This window comes from Bidens hawaiensis, unplaced genomic scaffold (genome assembly GCF_021521415.1).
Source record: "Bidens hawaiensis isolate Kalapana, Puna unplaced genomic scaffold, B.hawaiensis_p1.1 tig00001032_1, whole genome shotgun sequence".
In the NCBI taxonomy this organism is placed as follows: Eukaryota; Viridiplantae; Streptophyta; class Magnoliopsida; order Asterales; family Asteraceae; genus Bidens; species Bidens hawaiensis.
Genome location: NW_027491060.1, coordinates 2,258,706 through 2,279,428, shown reverse-complemented (window position 1 = coordinate 2,279,428; position 20,723 = coordinate 2,258,706). Strand labels below are relative to the sequence as shown.

The 20,723-nt window shown below is 37.4% G+C and overlaps 1 protein-coding gene across 3 annotated transcripts; it reads right to left on the bottom strand.

Annotated features, from left to right (window-relative positions):
• Nucleotides 1-10,981: 10,981 nt before the first annotated feature.
• Nucleotides 10,982-20,471, bottom strand: LOC143555010 (ubiquitin-activating enzyme E1 1-like). 3 transcript variants are annotated; one of them, XM_077044661.1, is made up of 8 exons: nucleotides 20,356-20,471; nucleotides 20,004-20,141; nucleotides 19,139-19,389; nucleotides 18,132-18,349; nucleotides 16,247-17,041; nucleotides 14,456-15,324; nucleotides 12,928-13,360; nucleotides 10,984-11,842 (listed from the first exon to the last, which is right to left on the bottom strand). In XM_077044661.1, exons 2-8 carry the CDS (start codon nucleotides 20,126-20,128, stop codon nucleotides 11,246-11,248), a joined length of 3,288 nt encoding a protein of 1,095 aa, XP_076900776.1. In that variant the 5' UTR covers nucleotides 20,129-20,141; nucleotides 20,356-20,471; the 3' UTR covers nucleotides 10,984-11,245. The 3 variants fall into 3 exon arrangements, with proteins under 3 accessions (XP_076900783.1, XP_076900771.1, XP_076900776.1); XM_077044668.1 differs by lacking the exon at nucleotides 20,356-20,471 and having other exon boundaries at nucleotides 10,982-11,842; nucleotides 19,139-19,422; nucleotides 20,004-20,341; XM_077044656.1 differs by lacking the exon at nucleotides 20,356-20,471 and having other exon boundaries at nucleotides 10,983-11,842; nucleotides 20,004-20,341.
• Between the last annotated feature and the right edge of the window lie 252 nt (nucleotides 20,472-20,723).

Genomic DNA, 20,723 nt, shown 5'->3' with positions numbered 1-20,723 from the left:
AAAGAAGAATCCATCCGACTACCCTTATCAGCTCGACGCTGTCTGCGCTGACATGGCTGAGGTGGGGGAGAAGTACTTGTATACTCCAATTCCCATCCTTGAGCAGGTATTTTAACCTTAATGAGTTTACTTGACTTATTTTCATAATCTTTTGTACTTATACTGTTCCTTGTGACTTGCAGATAACCGCGCTTGCTGACCAGCCCGATCTTGGCGCTTTAAAGAAATTACTTGATGAATGTGAAGGGACTGGTGACAATGATGATGGCGCGGGCAACGCTACCTATGCCAGCGGCTCTGGCGTGGCCAAAGGACCTACTCCTGACGCTATCATGACAGAAGACGACTATATTCAAGACGAACAACTTGATTATGGTAAGTTTGGAGATGACGAGGAGCGGGCTGCGCCAGATGCTGAGGGAGGAAGTAATGATGAGGAAGATGAAGAGGCTGATATTAACATAGAGACTTGAAAAGCCCTTCTTGTTTTTTTTTTTTTTTTTGTAGTTTTTACCTCATCATTTGTAAATTTGTAAACTTCTATGTTTCGGAATGAAATTTTGTTTTTCCCTTATTCGCATCTTGCGTATTCCCAATTCATCTCTTTATATTGCATGTGTGTGCTTGTTGAATATAAGGTATGCTTACACATTGAAACTTGAACAAGGTTGTAAGGAAATTATTTTTACTTAATCCTAACAGTTGTCATATTTCAAGTTATTTTGCGATATTCTGAATATGCTGACACGTGCCTTGGCATTTCATTATTCCTCTTTTGCGCGACGTTATCGTGCTTTTATTATAGGGAATTATGAATGAGTTTTTTAGCCTTTACGTGTCAGTATGTGTTACTCTGCCTATATCCATTATAATCCCATGCGCGGCCCCGACCTGAGACCTTAACAACTATGCTTTGGCATGTGCTTTGTCTTAGTTGTGCTTAGGTATTTTTATGGTCCAGCTGCGCAATACGTAGGATGGATGCTATGAGTAATTTGAGCTAAGGCTCATATTATTGGGCTAAGGCCCTGACGTTTTAGAGTTAAAACTCGTTAACGCGTCTGAGCTTGAAGCTCGCGCATGTATGTTTTACTTCGTTTTATTTTTAGTTTGATGTCAATACAATGTTGTCATATTGCTCAAAATTAATAAAGGGAAGTGTGAAACATGTATGCAAAAGGTAATAGAACGCATATTAAGAAAAAATAGAGCGTATCATTATTCATAATGGCTTAAAAAGCCTTGATTACAAACTTGACAACTTTTACATGAAACATTTTCTAAGTTGTGTTGCGTTCCATGTGCGCGGGATCTTCTTTCCATTTAAATCTTTTAAAGCGTATGCGCCTTTTCCCAATTCTTCCGAGACTTGATAAGGTCCCTCCCAGTTGGGAGACATCTTTCCCGGGGGTATTGCGCGACTAGCTTCATTGTTCCGAAGGACAAAATCATTCTTCTTGAAGTGGCATTCTTTCACGCGCTGATTGTAGTATTTTTCTAGCCTTTTCTTGTATTTGGCTTCACTGATAATAGCCGCCTCTCTGCGTCCCTCAAGTAAATTGAGATCCAACCTCCTTTCTTGCTCGTTATCCGTCTTACTCATCATGAGCACTCTATAGGATGGGCATCCAATCTCTGCTGGAATCATAGCCTCCGTTCCATAGGTTAGGCTGAACGGGAACTCGCCATTGCTGGTTTTGCTTAATGTCCTGTGCGCCCACAGGACATTAGGTAACTCCTCGACCCATGCATGGGACTCTCCCTCCAACCTTTTCTTCAGCCCATTCAGCAAGCTTTGGTTCGCGCGTTCCACTTGGCCATTCCCTTGAGGGTGGTATACTGAAGTGAAGACCTGATTGATGTGCAATTCCTTGAACCAACTGGATATCTTCCTGTCAGTGAATTGTTTGCCATTGTCGCTCACGATTTCCATGGGCAGGCCAAAACGGCATACGATGTGGCTCCAAATAAATTGCTTCATTGCCTCGGCTGTGATTTTTGCCAGTGGCTTGGCTTCAACCCATTTTGTGAAATAGTCTATTGCCACTACCAAAAACTTTACTCGCCCTGGCGCTTGTGGTAAGGGACCCACAATATCGATTGCCCACTTGTGGAAAGGCCATGCAGAGGTCACCGGAATCAAGTTGTTCTTTTGCCGCATGGTATTTGGCGCATAGCTCTGACACGCTTTGCATTTTTGGATCTCTTTTAACGCGTCCAAGTACATGCCTGGCCAATAGTAACCTGCGTTCATTGCCTTGGCGATCACCATGCGCGGGCCAGCATGTATTCCACAGATTCCTTCGTGTATCTCTCTGATCACATAGCTTGCTTCCTCAGCGTCTAGGCATTTCATGAGTGGTCCAAGATAAGAGCGTCGATATAACGTACCATCGAGCATTTCGTAGTTCTGCGACTTGTGTCTTATCTTCCTCGCCTGTGCGCGATCGTTTGGTACCTTTCCCTACTTCAAGAATTCTATTATTGGAGTTATCCATGATGAAGGTGTTGTATGAATTACAAGAACAGACTTCGCTCCCACTGACGGGTTGCTCATTACTTCCACCCTGACATCTTTGCCAAAATGATCGAAGCTGGTTGATGCCATCTTGCTTAGCGCGTCGGCAGACTTATTTTCACTGCGCGGAATGTGTATGATTCTGAAAAAGTCAAATTGTTCGGTGAGTTTCTTCGCCTGCTCTAGATACAGGGGCATGGTGTTCTCCTTGGCATCATAAAGGCCATTGACTTGTGCTGCTACCAGGTATGAATCTACATGAGCCTCTAGCTTTTTAACTCCGAACTTGTGCGCGATGCGCAAACCAGCCAGCAGGGCTTCATACTCAGCTTCATTGTTGGTGCTCTTGAAATCCAACCTGATTGCGTAAGTATACTCATGATTTTCTGGATACACCAGTTTAAGGCCTGCGCCGGACCCTTCGTTGTTTGAAGCTCCATCAGTGAATAATCTCCAAACGTTTTCTTCATTATTGGCTTGCGGAGGGTCTACTTCGCGCTGGGCCTCTTCGACTTTTCCTTCAGGGATTTCTGCGATGAAATCAGCTAAGACTTGTCCCTTGATTGCTGGACGAGGCTTATAGGTGATCGTGTGCTCCCCTAATTCCAGCGCCCATTTTGTCAGCCTTCCTGAGAGCGCGGGACGTCGCAAGACTTGCTGGATGTTGTAATCAGTCAGGACTTCAATAGGATGACCATTGAAATATCTGTGAAGCTTGCGCGACGCATGCGTTAGTGATAAAACTAACTTTTCTATGATGGTGTAGCGCGTCTCAGGATCTGTCAGCACCCGACTTACATAATAAATTGGTGTTTGGATTCCCTTGCGATCCACCAATAATACTGCGCCAATGGCGCGCTCTCCTGCTGACAGGTACAACGTTAAAGTTTCACCAGGTAGTGGAGCTGTGAGCGCAGGCAGATTTATCAGACATTCTTTTATCTCACTGAAAGCTTGCTCGGCCTCAGGCGTCCACTTGAATTGGCTTTTCTTTAAGCAATTTCTCAATGTGATAATGAATGGGGTAGATTTGCTTGCATGGTTTGCTAGGAACCTGTTAATTGATACCAATCTACCATTCAACTTTTGAACTTCCTTCATGGTGGATGGTGAGGGCATGCCGAGGATAGCCTCCACCTTCTCTGGGTTCACATTGAAACCATCCTTGGTGACCATTACGCTGAGAAATTTCCCTTCTTCCACGCCGAATGTGCATTTGCTCGGGTTGAGCTTCATGTTTACTTCCTTTAGGCGCCGAAGGGTTTCTTCGATGTCTTTGAGCATTTGTTTTTCCTCCCTGCTTTTAATCACCAAATCATCCACGTAGACTACTAAGTTTTTTCCAATCTGCTTGTTGAAAATTGCATCCATGAGTCTTTGGTAAGTGGCTCCTGCGTTCTTCAAACCAAAGGGCATTTTTGTGTAACAGAAAACACCCTTGTCAGTTCTGAAAGCAGTCTTGTCTTCATCCTGTGGTGCCATTTGAATTTGGTGATAGCCCTTATAGGCATCCAGGAAACATTTGAGCTTAAATGGCACCACAGAGTCCACCTTCATGTCAATGTTTGGGAGGGGGTAACAATCTTTTGGACACGCCTTGTTGAGGTCCTTGAAATCAATGCACATTCTCTATGACCCATTGCTCTTCTTTACCATCACAGGATTGGCTACCCATGTTTGATATCGTATTGGGCGAATGATATTCGCGCGCAATAGATCTTCTACTTGCTTATTCATGGCCTCTGTCTTCTCGTCTCCCATGACTCTTTTCTTTTGAGCAATTGGCTCCACGGACTTGAATGTGTTGAGAGAGTGCTGCGCCAGGTCTCGCGGAACCCCAGTCATATCAGAATGTTGCCACGCGAAGACTGACATATACGTTGTGAGCAATCTTTTCATTCTCACTCTTGTGTCATCTGATATCGTAGCTCCGATTGTGATTTTTTGTTCTGGGAATTTTGGGTTGAGAATCCATTCCTCTGGCGCATTGTTTGCCACTGGAAGCTTCATTCTCCCCTCTCGAGGTATACTTATTACTGCGCATAAATGATCTCGGTACACAAATGTTACTCCTGTTGGTGTTGGGAACCCCAACGCGCCATGCGCTGGTGACGGTATGGCGTTGAATTGGGCAATCGTTCCTCTACCCAAGATCATACTATGGCATGAAGTGGTGGGCAAGACCAGGAAGTTGACAATTTCAGCTCGCTTGTGCTTCTCATCCCCCATAGGTAACGTCAGTTTCATATTCTCCGGCGAAACGCCGCCGCACTCCGCCGTGAAGCTATTCAACTCGTTGATGAACCGTGAGTCCATCGACAGATCTCGTTCGTCGATTGAGACACGAAAACCGTTCAAAATCGATCGTACGGTCTGGCAAGCGTCGAACGTTGATCGGACGATACGGAGACTCGTCGTGTACACAATAACTCGTGATTCGGCTCCCGGAATCGGAATCAGACGGTCAGGTTTCGTCAATTTCTCCACCGCCGTAACATTATTCGGTTCCGGTAGAGATTTGGCCGGAGCTAGGGTTTGCTTGGAGGTGAAGGCACGTGCGAGTTTGGTAGCGAGGTGGACACGGTGGAAGATTGATAGTCTTCTCGGAGAGTATGGAGACGGTAGATCTAGGGTTTGGTTGAAGGTATTATTATTATTATTATTATTATTATTATTATTATTATTATTATTATCGCCGTTGAATAAATTCTCAACATCTTTTAAAGAGGAGTGAATGAAGTTGAGCTTTAAAAACGCACATCTTTTGTCTTCCTTAAAACTTATCCTTTAAACTAGGGGTATTTACGGTCTTGTTTTCATGGTTTTTAAGTCAAACCATAAACCAAACGGTTGGTAATGGTTTTTGATTTTCACAAACCAAAACCAAATCGTTGAACTTTTAAACCAAACCAAACCAAACCAAACCGTTAGTACGGTTTGGTTTCACGGTTTTGGGTTGTTGCAGTTTTATACAAAAAGTCCGAAATAATTTATTTTTTTTATTGTATAACTCTTAACTTTTTTTTTGAACGACCAACAAAATAAATTTATTAGAAAGAAACGCTAGCTAGAAGCTAGACCCACCAATATACCAACAAATACAAAGACCACCAACAATAAGACAAAGACCAACACAGTGTCACACAAAAGAGACATAACACCCACAACTTATGCAACATAACGACTCGCTACAACCGGAACCGGCGCCAATCTTCCCAACTACACCCAATTCTCTGCGATCTATTCTTTACCCAAAGAAAACTTAACACTTTAATATCCTCCAACAAACTTGTGACATGAATCGGGCTTCCATGGTGAACCAAGTCGTTTCTCTTTTTCCACAAACACCAAACCGCCACCAAACATATAGCGTGAAACACTCTAGCCTTTTCCTTTAGAAATGAGGAATACTTATGCACCTCCAAAAGGTTCCAGAAGCAAAACAAAAGCATACCAGACATCTTGCACCACTGAGCGACTAACGTCCACAGCGTTTGAGCCATGCCACATGAAACGAACGCGTGCTCAACCGTTTCCTCTGCCTCACCACATATTGGACAAAGCGTCGATTTATCCGGTATGTTTCGTTTTGCCAATACATCAAAAGTTGGTAACCGACCAAGAACGTTTGAGACTTTGAGCCATGCCACATGTTTCGTTTTGCCAATGCATTAATATTATTTACTTAAAAATGCATAATTTATATACACATTTATATAACACAAAATATTATATATGTGTTGTTTATATATTTATATATGCATATATAGTATAAAATATTTAAATTTAGTGAAATTATATGGTCCGGTCGGTTTTATACGGTTGGTTTTCGGTTCAAATCGTATACCAAACCGTTCGCCATGGTTTGAAAATTTCCAAACCAACCGACCAGATGTTAAGAAAGAAAACCAACCGTAAAACCAAACCAATGACCGGCTTGGACGATTTCACGATTTCGAACCAAACCGTGAACATCCTTCAAACTGTCCATCAAGATATCAGATCTCTTCTTACGTCGTGTTTCCGATTTTCACTTAACGCGTGAAAAAAATGATTTGTAAGGAAAGTGAAATATATTCGTGTTTCGAGTTTTTTCAAAGAAAAGAATTGAAAAGAAAAACTTTAAATAGTTTTTCCTTCTAACCTTCCTTTCAATATAGAATGATTTGAAGAGAAAGCAAAATCTCTTCCTCTTACGTGTTAACCATGTATAAAAGTGAGTTATTTTAATAGTCGTGTTAAACGTGATATTTCATTTGCCGAATCAAACTAATATTTATATCTACGTGTTAAACATAGCGTGTTGTTCTCGCTCATTAAATATGTTTACATTAGTATTATTAATCAAGATAAATGTGTTTTCAGGTCGACATGACATTAAGACAGGTATCAGACGATGCAGATTTATAACGTTTTAATTATAATTTATATTATTAAAATAAGAAAACTAAATAACATTCCTTAACGAGCTAACGTAGTTCAATAAGGAGAGAATAATTGTAAGCTTTGATAATTTTAAATCTCTTTTATTATGAGTTGATAGTTTTTTAATGATTTAAATAAAAGATTACATAAGAAGCGGGCAGAGATAGAGTGTTTTTTTATTGGACCTTTTAATGGTTTATGAAACCTTTTTATTAGTAAGTTTTAGAAGCATATTAAACCATTTGGAGATTACCTCATAATTGGCCAGATCTTTTAATGATTCAACACTAAATTGTCAAACAGCCCCTTAATTACAACATATTTTGTAAAAGTTCAAAAGGTTTGAGTATGATATTGGTTTTAATTTGCTGATTTGCATACGAGTAATTTTAATTATTTAAATTCTACTTATAATTAATTTTCGTTTTGTATGGTGTGTTCAAGTACGATAAAACACTCAATAAAGTCATGTAAGTAAAACATGTTTTGTTTCTTATGCATTGTAGTTTTGTTTGTAGATCAAAAGGGTTCAGTGTAAGCATTCATGCTTTCTTGGGCATAAAAGTCGTAGAATTGTCCTAAAGACTTCTTTGAGTCAGTTTGGAAATGATGAAACAACATCAATAGAAATTGAGGATTTGAAAGATGGCACCGTTGAATATGGCTTATTATTGGCTTTAACAATATCATATATGATAGTAAAGATAATAAAGACTGATAGGTTTATAGATTAAAGATTGATAGATTTATCTCTCTTCACAACGAAATTAATAAGACCAAGTGTGGTGGGTTAGCACCTCGCCCCACCTCATATTTTGGCATCCATGACACCGTTTATCGTATGCATGTGGAGGGCGCGAGTTTATCGCCCTTTGTTCCCTTTGCACATACCCATTTAATTTTCTGTATCAATAAAAAAATTTACATCTCACACCTTTTTGTCTTAATATATATTTTTTATATATTTGGTTTAAACATTATTTTAATGAAATGCTTAGTTAAACTATTACACATTTTCAGGGTTTAGTTACTAATGGTAGTGGTGGATCCATAAATTTTTTTCGGGTGGCGCACTATTTTTAGATGCTTCAATTTCATGGAATCGGATATAAAATTTCAGGTGGGTTTGATAGTTTAAGTCGGTTCATTACATAATAAAAATACGATAAAATAATAAAATAAAACACTATCATTTGAAATTAAAAAAACACAATAACTCTTAGATATAAAGAAAACATTCATATTAAAGTGATAATTTTGAAACCAACGTTTATTTAATTGTGAACTTCACACACCACTCACATACTGACTGTACATGCCTACACGGCTTGTATATGGCTACATGGACCATATAGGTCACGCATGACTGATAAGTGTACAAAAGGAACAAAAAAACAATTTTTTCAGCCTATACGGTCGTATAGCCCCATACGAGTCATATAGGTCTTCAATTGCTTATATAGAGCCTAACTCAGATTCTATATGGCTCGTATAGCCGTATTCGACTTGTATATGCGAAAGTGATGTGTAAAGATCCATGATTATGTATAAAGATCCTTTGTCTACATGATCAATGAATTTAACTTATAAACAATTTCTTTTACTTCTATTCTACAATGTTTGATGCCCAATTTCAAATAACATTTGAACCAAAGTAAAACTAATTCTTTTCTTATTAAATGATATAAACTATTAACAGAATAACATTTCAAAATACACTTATTTTGTAAGGTAACATATTACTTTATTATAACCACATCATTAAAAGTAAATCAAGATATTAGTTACAAATTATGTTGAAGAAGAAGCTTTGAAGGTTGAGGTAGTTGGATTCACATGGGCAGTATCTGACATTGAGAGTTGCTTCACATACTTTAATTAAGCTTTGCTTACAAACCATACTTATGGATGACATGGCCCCTTTTCATCTCTCTATCTTTGTTTATTATTTTCATTTAAAACAATTGTTTTATTTATTTTATTAATGTAAATTTACTCATATAATGTGAGGGTACGGTTGTTGTGCAAAGTTGTTTTTCATACAAGGCATATTGTGTATCATGGACGAGTGGACGTGACATGTGTATTCCATGATATAACTAAAAGATATCATGAAATACTATAACCATTGTCCACTGCCATTCACCACCCATCACCATCACTACCACCACCTACCGCCCGTCATCACTACCGTCTACCGTCCGCCACCACCACCGTCCACCATCGTCCACCACCACCGTCCACCCACTACCACAGTTCGTACACCACCACCAGTTTATTTTAGCAGTCTACAAACGTTAAAAAACAAACAGTTTTCTTCTACATATGTCTGCAGATGTGGTCCGCAGTTTACCTCTAAAAAAACGAACAACTCTGGAGAACAAAAAATGTTTTGCTTATATAATTAACAGTTGCTTTTTATTAGGTTTTTTCTTTTATATGATATTAATTTTTAGAAAAACCAAGATTTCTAATTGGTAATTTATTAATTATATTGCTATTTTGGTGGTGTTTGTTGATTATAATTGTTATTTCGGTGGTATTTATTGATTATAATTGCTATATTGGTGGTATTTATTGCTACTTTTTTGTATTTTTATCCTAATACCTTATCACTAAACATCAAATATTTATTGCTACTTTTTTGTATTTTTATCCTAATACCTTATCACTAAACATCAAATAGCGTCCGATATTTTATTGCTATCGCTACGCAGCATATAGATAGCATGCCGCTATTTGCCACTATTCGCTATTGACAACTATGATCTGATGCATATATATATGTATATGCATGTCCAATACAAAGCCAAGCTTAATTAAATGGCCAAGAACTTTATATAAATACTTGTACGATGTGCTAGTTAGATTTAGTAGAAAAGAGAGGAGATGAGTTGTGATTACATAACCACCTTACAGATCATAGTTAAAACAGTTAATGCGGTCTCTCCTTAAAAGGGAATGTAATGAACAATAAAATGAAATGAATCATTACCATACATTTGTCTTATTTGGTTAACCTATGAAATGTAATGAATTATTACTTTATGTTATTTGGTAGTCACAAGAAAACACAAGATTGAAATAGAAATGATAGGAATACCCTTATATCAAAATAACACGGCTTTTTTTTACCAAAATAAAAAAGGGCAATGGCGACGATGATTGTGGTCAGGCAACGACAGTGGTGGTCAAGCAGTGGTGACGGCGACAATGACAATGGTGATGGTGGCTATGGTGACGTTGGTAGAAGTGGCGGCTATGGCGATGGCAATGGTAGTTGTGGTAGTGACGATTAGGGAGGATCTATTTTATAGTTAGGAGTAGCCCAGCTACCCCTCAACCGTTGGATTTTCTTTCTAGATTCGCCATTGATGGGAACGGTGGCGGTGGCGGACAGGTGGTGTCAAGTGATGGTGATGGTTGTCAGGTGATTTTGAGAAAGTAGGGTGAAAGATGAATTGGTTGAAGATAAAAAAAATAGAGTTGGAATTAATGTTTTGATGGAAATGGATTCATTGTATAATCGTTGATTTTATTTCATTGACTAACCAAACACCAATCAAGAGTGAGCATAGGACAATGAGAATCGTCGTATCACTTGTACCTTTTAACTAAACGCATAACCGTGTCATGCAACCTCTACTCCAGTCTATCTCTCGGTAAAGCAAGAAAGCGTGACTTAATGTTAGTTTTTATATTCCACGTTGTATACACGTGTAAGAGAGAATTGATTGGTAAAAGCAAAGGCATTAGGCAGGAATTGTTGGTTTCTGAAAAGTGAAAAGCTTTCATGTGTTGATAATAGAGTAACTCATAAGAGAATATGGGGGACCAATGTTTCCTTTAACAAGAGCATCAAACAAAACAAGACCTTGGCCCAATTCCTACTTTTTTTAGCGTAAAGTTTTTCATACTTTTGTTCCAAGTTTAAATCAACTTAAACCCATCTTAATCATGCTTTTAGCAAGTTTAAGCCCAAAACATCTTATTAACCCACTTAAACTCAAAACTTATAAAATCTTTAATGGACCTAATTTGTATGAATATCTAAAATGGCATATCTAAGCAACAATACACATCTTTGACCCAAGAAAGTCAATGGGCATGTTACAACAAGTCTTGCATACAATGTTGCAAGATTCTTTAAGGTTTTAAACAGTTGGACTTTTCAAACTGTCATCATCCCAACTATAATACAGACACACAGATGTATTACATACATAAACACGGTGTAGCTAACTAGGACTCACTTAACCGACCGACAATCATAACCGTACTATGCAAATATGAACAAGGCGGTTAATGAAAATATACAGATACCTGAGGGATATCAATGTCATTCTCCTCCTCATCTTCACATGCGACCACCAGATCCACATGGCGGCGATACGGCGGTATCTCCACCTTCGCCACCTCACGCACCAAATCCACTACCTTCTTATCCAACCGGTCTTTATACTTAGGAATCATATTATTATACAACATACAACTTCCATACGTAACACTATACGCATTAAGTCCCTTGTCCGCAAGCCAGTTAATTAGTTCTTGTAGCGTAGGGTTGCCTTTGATTGACCACCGGTCCCAAACGGTCCAGCTCATGTCGCAGTGCTTGATGACTTTTGGTGGGACCGGCTCGGCCATGGAGAAAAGAGGGAGTGCCAGGTTGGCAAATGTGTTGCGGTAGTGTTCTACCGTGTGGGCCCCGTCGATGACCTTGTAGAGTTCTAGACAGACTAAACCGGTTGCCATTGCTGTTGATGTGGCGATTGCAGGGATGATTCTTCCAGCTATGAATTTAGCTCGTAGTTTGTCGACTTCGGGTATGCTGTAATTTCTTGCTCTCATGTTGGCTAGCCCGGCTATGAAATCCATGTGGTAGTTGGTATCATCATCCTACAAAATACAAATCGTGTTTTTATATATTTATGTATATGTATGTATGTATGCATTTAAGAGGTGACAGGATATGAACTTATCCAGAATACAGGTCAAAATGGGTCGGTGGTGTGCATGAAACCGAAGAAACAAACCTGTAACGGAAAAAACCACACCGAAACAAAAACCTACGGTTTGTCTTTATGTTTTTGTAAAAACCGAACTTTCTGTTCAGTAGGGATGTGAAAAAAAACTGGAAAAACCCAAAAACCAACTAGTTTCTGTAATAGGAAAAAACCAAACCACATTGTGAATTCGGTTACCAGTTCCACAGATCTTGTTTAATAGGATAACCGAACTGAATTTAATTGATCAAACCGAATAATAACCGGTTTATCGGATAACGAATAAATCCTTTTAATCGGTTGAATTCGGTTCGGTTAGTCAAGTTTCTAATTTGGATCGGTTCGGTTTTGTATGTAGTTAAAACTGAATCAGATAAACTGGATTTCGGATTTACATGTGATTAAAACTGAAAAACCAAACCGAACCAAACTTTTGGATTTTGATTTTTATTTATTTTAAGTAATTTATAAGAATTTAATAATTAACGTTACCCAAATTTTTTAACCCAAATGCATAATGGTCAGTCAATTATTAACTAACAGTAAGATTTAGACCCATAATCATTATTTTGGGCCAACTTTTTTTCGGCTTAAAATTTTGAAGTCCAAATGGTAAAACCAAAATAACTGAACCAAACCCATACAAAAACCGAAACAAACAGTTTTCAAAAACTCAAAAACCGAAATTTAGGTTTTTGGTTTGGTTTGAACCCAAAACTGACCCATTCACAGCGGGTCGAGTTGTGTTGGGCTGACGCGCACACATTTTTTTTATCAATATCAAAACGGATCATTTAAAAAAAATGTCTTCTCTTGTTATAACTTAAAACGGTTCAGGTAAGTTTGGTTGACCGGAAACCACTTTACTGCACGTTTTTTTTAATAATCACAACCGAAATTGACCCATATATAAGTAAATAAACGGGTCAAAATTGGCATCACTAATGAAACAAGTAAACAAGAAAAAAAGGTGAAAACCTTCTCAAATTGAATAGGTTTCATGGCAAAACCCGGAGGAAGAGTCTTTCTGCGTTGTTCTAACTTTTTGATTAGTTCATCAATAACTGCAGTATCATCAATAGATGCAGAAGATAAACTGGAAGCATTTTCATCAGTTTCAATTTTGACACCTTGTTTTGGTTGAAAGTCGGGAACATTGACCTGGTTAACAGCCTCAGCTAGTTTCTTGGGGTTTTTAGCCCAATCGGGAACCGGGATGCCAAATGTTTCCGCCCGGAGGATGGAACCCGCCAGTACAAAGTTTAGGTGGGTCGGGTTGGAAATAGAGAATTCTAGTGGGTGTGGGAAACGCTTTGGTGCTGACCAAAATGGAGCGCCGGTACTAGTTAATGCGTCTTCAGGGAACTTGTAAATTAGTTGCTTCATCCGGTTAGAGAAGTAATCTTCAAACCTGGGAATAGATTTATAAAAGTGGAATAAACATAAGAACAGTTAATAAAAACACATTATTGTACACTTGTAGAATATAAATTATTAACAAGTAAATTTATGAAAACAGTTTTTACAGTAACACTAGAAATCTTTGACTAAAAAAGATTAAGAAGGTTCTAAAGTCTCATGACTTCCAACCCATTTGATCCGTTCTTTAAGCTGTAAAAGAATAATTTTACCGGTTAAGAGAAATCATGACCCAACCCAACCCGCTATGGGTCAAAAACACCACTTCTTACACACTTTGTTCAATCATGTTTGTGTGACTGATTTTTTACAAAAATTTTAAGAACTTCAACAACTTCTAACAAGTAACGACCAATCATTTATTTATATATTTTTTAATTTAATATTATTTTAGGGTACTTTTGTCATTTTCTATATGTAATTTTGTGATTGCATATGCGAAATCACAAGTTTACATATGTGTAAAGTATAATAACCAAATTACATATAGGTACAATAACCAAATTACATATAGGTGCAATAACCAATTTATATATATGTAATCATTGAAATATAAGTGACAAAACTCCCCTCAAATAATATTAAATATATCAAAAGGGGAGGGATCATGAGAAAACTCTTTGTCGTGAGAGAACTAAAGAAATCCATGCTAAAAATATGCATAGATGTAGTATGGTGTTCTTTAGTTTTCTCACAAAAAACGAGTTTTCTCATGATCTTGGCCCTATCAATATGCAGGGGTGGCTCGTGGGACAGCGAAAACAAGTTAGAGCTTTAGGCCCCCACTTAGTTAAGGCCTCCAAATAAAAAAAAACATTGTATATAGATATATTATAATGGATATAGTAAACTAATGTATTGGTGTGGTGGTAGTTTTGGTTGTTACTAAAGTATATGTTATGAGTTCAAAACTTGTAATAATCATTTATTTTCTTAACAATTGTTATGAAAAGGCCCCAAAATCTTGTTTTGATTTAGGCCTCCATATTCGTTGAGCCGGCCCTGTCAATATGCATACACATATACACACGCACGCGCATATATAATGCAACAAAAGAATGAAAAACAAAAGGGAAAGGGGTACTACTTTAGACGAGCCCAAGAAATGCAATCTTGAAATGTTTCACATCTTTCCTTGTCAAGACACTGAAGAACCCGCTCTAAATTATCCCGAGCCTGAGCATCACCAGCGTTCCTCATTGCAGCTGTATACTCACTCGGGTTTGACAGATAGGCGTTGACTTCTGATGGAGTTTTCTCAAGCAACCCTTCAAACTCAGACCGAGCCCAAGTCAAACAATGGTCTATATTATGTGGAAACGAATGGACAGTACACATGGGTGCTTGTTTCTCTGGTGGGTCCCTAGAAGCACCATAGTTTTCAGTCAAATGAGGAATAACCATTTGCGTGTTGCACTTAGCACCTAATGTACCAGACTCCAAAAGTGGCTTTTGGAAATATACGCATCTTTGGTCAACATAAAGCCTCGCATTGACATTATCCAAAGCATTAATGACAACGTTTAGATTCTCCCAGAACGTATCATCAAATACGTTTTCGGTCTCCGGGCCCACGCGGTTTTGTAAAGCTTCGATGTTAAGACGAGGGTTAATCAATGCAGCTGCAGAAGCAGCGACAGTTGATTTAGCCTGACCGATATTCCAGTCACGAAACAAGAATTGTCTGCTAAGGTTGCTTTTCTCGATGATATCATCATCAGTGACGGTTAATTTCCCGTGGGCCCCACATGAAACACCCATTAAAGCTAAGTTTTTTAAGAATTCACATCCCAATGCACCGGATCCTACAACAAAAGACCGGGTATTTTCCAGTTTTTTCTGGAATTTAGCTCCGAATACTGAAATTTGGGCATCATAACGGGTGTTTAACGGTTGGTAGTCGTCTGGATCCAATGGTTCAGTAGGAAGTGACTCAATCGAATCAAAGTAAAAGAACTGCAGAAACATAACTAAAATAATCAGGCTAAGGGGCTGTTTGGCAACTTCTGAATGGGTAAGTGCTGAACCAGTAAGAGGTCTGAATCGTTAAGTGCTGAACCAATAAGAGGTCTAAATCATTAAGAGCCAATATAATGTTTAAACATTCAAAGACAAATGTCTGACCAATTCAGCTAAGAGGTCTTAACCATTCAGACTCAGTATAATGCTTACCCATTCAGAGGCAAATGTCTGAATGATTCAGAAATTTGTTCGCGAAACAAACAGTCTGAACCATTAAGTGCTGAACCAGTAAGAGGTCTGAACCATTAAGAGCCTTATTAAGAGCTAAACAAACAGCCCCTAAATCGGGAATAACATACTCATAAGCCTGTAATTCTGTGAACGAACTGAATGTTAAGTGAACATTCGGTGGGGAGTTCATTTATTTACTAAACAAATGAGCACGAACAACATTTTTTAGTTCATGTAGTTAAGCAAACAAACATGAACTCATGTCTCGTTCATTCATATACATTCGTTTATGTTTGTTTTAGTTCATTCGTATGTATGCTCATTAAAATGTTTTAGGTACATTACAATTTAGTCTAGTTTTAAGAAACTAAAATATCACCCATTACTATTTAGTCTAGTTTTATTAATTATTTAAGCCCAACAAATTTATGTTAACATTTACTTTTAATTGGTGTTCACTTAATCTCCAATTATTTTCGTTCGTTTAAGTTCATGAACCGTTCGTTTGTACGGTTAACGAACAAACATATACGAACATTTTCTTAACAGACGGACACAAACATGAAAACTCCATTAGTTTAATTGTTCGTGTTCAATCATTTGTTGGGTTAAAGTTAAACGAACATATACGAACATGCACCGTTCATTGTATGTTTAAACCAAAGAAAGACAAGTGAACATGAACCTGAAAAAGTGGATGGAACTTTCCAGAACACGCCTTGACAACTTCTTGACCAACTATGCCACCAAACATGGCAGCCATGGGATTAAGCACGGCACGGGCCCCATAAGCAAATACTTGTAAAAGTTTCGGATTCAAATCATACAACTTTCCATCTCCCGAGCTCTCGTTCATGGTGGTTGCAATAGAAATCAGCTTTTGTGCATCATCTTCTGAACCAGCAACAGGAAACCGCCCCAGTTCACATGTGAACTTATCAAGTGCTTGAAACGCCAGATGCAAAAGAGGCGGTCGGTCAAACTTAGAGAAATCACTTAACAGAAATTCTCCTGGAGATTTAATCGCTTCTTTCAAAGGCTTGAAATTCAAGACCTTTGCTTGTTTAACTTGAGTCACTATCCCACCTTTCACATAAGTCCCAAATTTGGTGGTGTCTTCTTCAAGAAAGAATGAATATGGTCTGCAGTTTTTGACTTTTCTTGGTTTTCCATCATTAAGTTCTGTCATCCCGTGAATTTCAGAAAATATTACAAGATCGCCATCTTGGAATTCTAAACGTTCATCATCAACACATGTTACAAGTGCAGGGTTATCGTTGCTGATAGATGCAATGATGCCAGTATGCGGTTCTTCCCCATCAACATCAGTTACAGTAAACTCGGAGCCGAAATCACAGAAAATGTTACCAAAAAGTCCTCTGACTTCGGTTTTGATGAAAGCAATAGGAGGTTGATGGTTGTGACAGTAATTGTCAAACTCGATAGCTGTTTCTAAGTTGATGTCGGTAAAGACCACAGCCTGGAGCGTTACGTAAAAAAAGTCAGAAAACTGTGCAACAAATCTGATTACCAGACAGAAACAGATCCAACATGACCAAAACTTGATTAACTATATGTTTCCTATCATAAAGTGAACGGATTAGTTTAGTTGTCAGATAATTATAATTATAGTATATAGTGTAGGATCTGTAATAATGTTAAAGATTATCGTTCTTATTCTTGATCAAGGTGAATCACTATTGCTTTGATTGCTTGTTGTTGCTTAATTACTTATGTTTCATTAACAAACCACACAATTAATTGATAAAGCAAGAACAACGATCCAACATAATATTAAGAGCAAGTTTGGGATTGAGTTTCAAAACAGCTTATTGACTTATTGGCTTTTTTAAAAAGCCATTTTGAAAAGCCAGGATTTTTAGCTTTTAGAAAACAACTTTTTAACCCTTTCAAAAAGCTAAAATAAGAAAGATTTTTGTGATTGTCAAACACCTTTTTAACTTATTGGTTATTGTTATCAAACTCGGTCCCAGACATGCTCTAAGAATATAAAAAGACTGAATTGATAAATTTCATTTAATAAACGATTACAATATATAGAGATCATAAAGAATCCTAGAAACCTAAACTGGGTCCGTCGCCTCATACTAATAAGTAATAACCCTAAATACTAATACATATGTATGATATGAAACATTTGATGTATATTTTGAAGAAGAATTGTAGTTTCACTAAGCATTTATTCTAAACCGTGTGTGTGAAGGTAGCAAGCCCAAGAGTGTTAAAGAACATGGAAAAGATGCGAAAAATAGTTGGGACAATATATAGTTGAAGAAATTGAAAGAAAGAATACACTTTTAAATACATATAGTTTTTATTTACAAGTGTAGACATTGTCAGTTATTGTTAGAAACAATATACCAAATGTTAGTAACTCCATATGAGTTATACTTTAATACAATAGTTTTTGTATAGAAAAATTTGTATTTGTGATCTATGAATGGAACTTTTTATGGTTATTGTTTCCACTATAATTTGTATTTGTGATGTATAAATTTGTATATGCCAACAAAGTATCATGTGCGTGAGCAAACAAAGTAAACAGTTACCTGAAAGTCAGAAAGTTGTTCTTTGGTTAACTTTGTAGACAAAGTAGAGACCAGTACAGCATTGTTGAGCTCCTGCAACTTCTGAACAGAAGCTAGGGCTCTATTCTTGCCTACATCTTTCTCTGAAAAGATAAAGTTGCTGGATAGATCCCATAGTTCCACCAACCCTTCATCATGTAATGTCACAGACTTTACACCAGCAAGTATAAGATTCTTGGCTGCAAGAAATGTTAAAAAATTGAAGCCATTTCAAAAAAGCCAACAGATAACCTCTGCATTGTCATATTCAGATAATGAAAGTTTCACCTTGCTTATACCTTTTAAGGGGTGTTTGGACATGCATTAAACCATATTATTGCAATTTGAAATCACGATATCAAGAAACAAACTATACGAGTGGGTTTGGAGCTGAAAACTGTGAAGGTCTGCATCATGGATTTTTGCTTATGTTTGGATTGTCATGTATTATGCAGACAAGAACTTATTCCAGGGGATTACTTTTGGGGTTGGGGGTCCCACTTTATGATGCATAATTCTATAGTGAGTACCTATGCTGTTGTCATGAATCACTTATTTGATTCAACGGAAATTGTTTGTAACAAAGGTAGAGACACCTTACCGACTAGGACGATTAGGTTTGGTGTTTTGAGAAACGTTTGTCTGGTGTCCTATATTTGGTCTCCAAAACATGTTATGGAGATAAAGGGGGGCATGCCCCCCTAAAGGTTGTAAAAGTTTTATAATGTTATAAAAGTTTGCCAGGCAAATGCCCTTTACCCAAACAAAAAAAGTCACGAACTCACGATATCATGTTTGAGTGTTCAGGAAAAAAGCGAATGATTTTCATTAAAAACACTAATTATTGAGATAATTGTAAAGTTACATATCTAATCCTGGAATTATCAACTTATTATCTGACTTCATTTTCCAATTTGCAATAAACAGGACTCCTTAAGCTAATTGCAATCACAGAGAACTGAAGTTATATAAAGTAATCATCATTTTACCTATTTCTTCACCAAGTCCTTGCATTCCAGAAATCAACACATTAGATGCAAACAACCGCCTCATAGTCTCGCGACCATAAACAGCAAGCTGCCTGCTATGAAGATCCTCATCAATATCCTGCATATTCGTATCTTCTAATCCCATATCCGTCAAGGACGGTTCCACAACAGTACTGCTGGCACTACTATTAGCTTCCTCACTACCACCATTCCTCTTCCCGCCACAATCACCTATCCCAGTGGCGGTTGTTCTGGAGGTTATCAATGAAACAACAAGAAGAGGTCTATTAGACAGATTATTGTATAGTGTGTGCAGGATTGCAAATGAACCAAACCTTCAGTGAACCGTTCAGCAAAAAGTTTTTCATTTAATTAACGTATGAACATGAACAATTATTTTAATTCATTTAGTCAAATGAACTCATGTGTCATTCGTTCATTTATGCTCATTTATGTCTGTTTGTTTACTTTCATTTAAGTTTGTTCATTTATATATTCATTTAAAATATTTAGGCTCGTTACAATGCAGTTTAGTTTTATGAAATTGAAAATCACCTCTTACAATTTAGTCTCGTTTTATTATACTTTTCTAACCAACATATTGATGTTCACATTTACTCTTAACTGGTACTCAATCAGCCATGTTTGTCCATCTATGTTCAGTTACGCTTGACCGTTTACGTTCCTGAACCGTTCGTTTATGCTATTAACAAACAAACATAACCAAACACAAACAAGAAAACCTCGTTCGTTTAGCTGTTCGTGTTCGTTCAGTTCATTTACAAGCCTAAGTATGTGTTTGCAGGGGCATTTCTGTCTTTTCATCAATTATACAGTTATTGATTATTTGATAAGAATTACATACCTTACAAGTTCTTTCAAGCTCAAACAACCAACCCGCGGCTTTTTACGCGAACCATCCGTAGTATTATCACTACCGCTGTCTTCGTCAAGTTTCTCGACGTCAGCAGGTCGTTTCTTAGGTAGCATGTGGTGTAAAAAGCTGGTGAAAGCGCCAAAAAGCCCCATGGAAATCAAAATCAACGAAACAATATGAAAAAACGTGAAGAAACACGCTACGGCTATAACGCAAAGTAAACGAAACCCTAACCCTAGGTATTTGTGTTGCTTGGTGGATAATATTGCCATTGAATGATTCGATTTGATTAGAGAAGTTGAATTGCAAGTAAAGAAAGAGATATTGTAAGGAAACTTACAGATTGAAGGTATCTTTGAGCTGTATATTCTTCAGAAATGGATGCTGTTTGTATGTTCTTTGCTTTGCTTTATGGAGTTGTTAATGGAGAATTACGAAGAGTTGAGAAGATTTCGTTGGGTTTTCGGTTGGGAATAATCAGAAGGCAGATGGAGGGTACTATGGTAAATTAGATGTAACTTTATTTAAACAAACGGAACGAATTTATGTTTGTTTATTTAATACTAGTTTTAGAAACCGTGTATTACACGGGATAAATTAATATATAAATTAAAATGAATAATTTAATATAAATAAAAAATAAGAATTAAATCTCTCTATATTATGTAAAAAAAATGTATTAAAATATAGTCGTTTTATATCATAAAT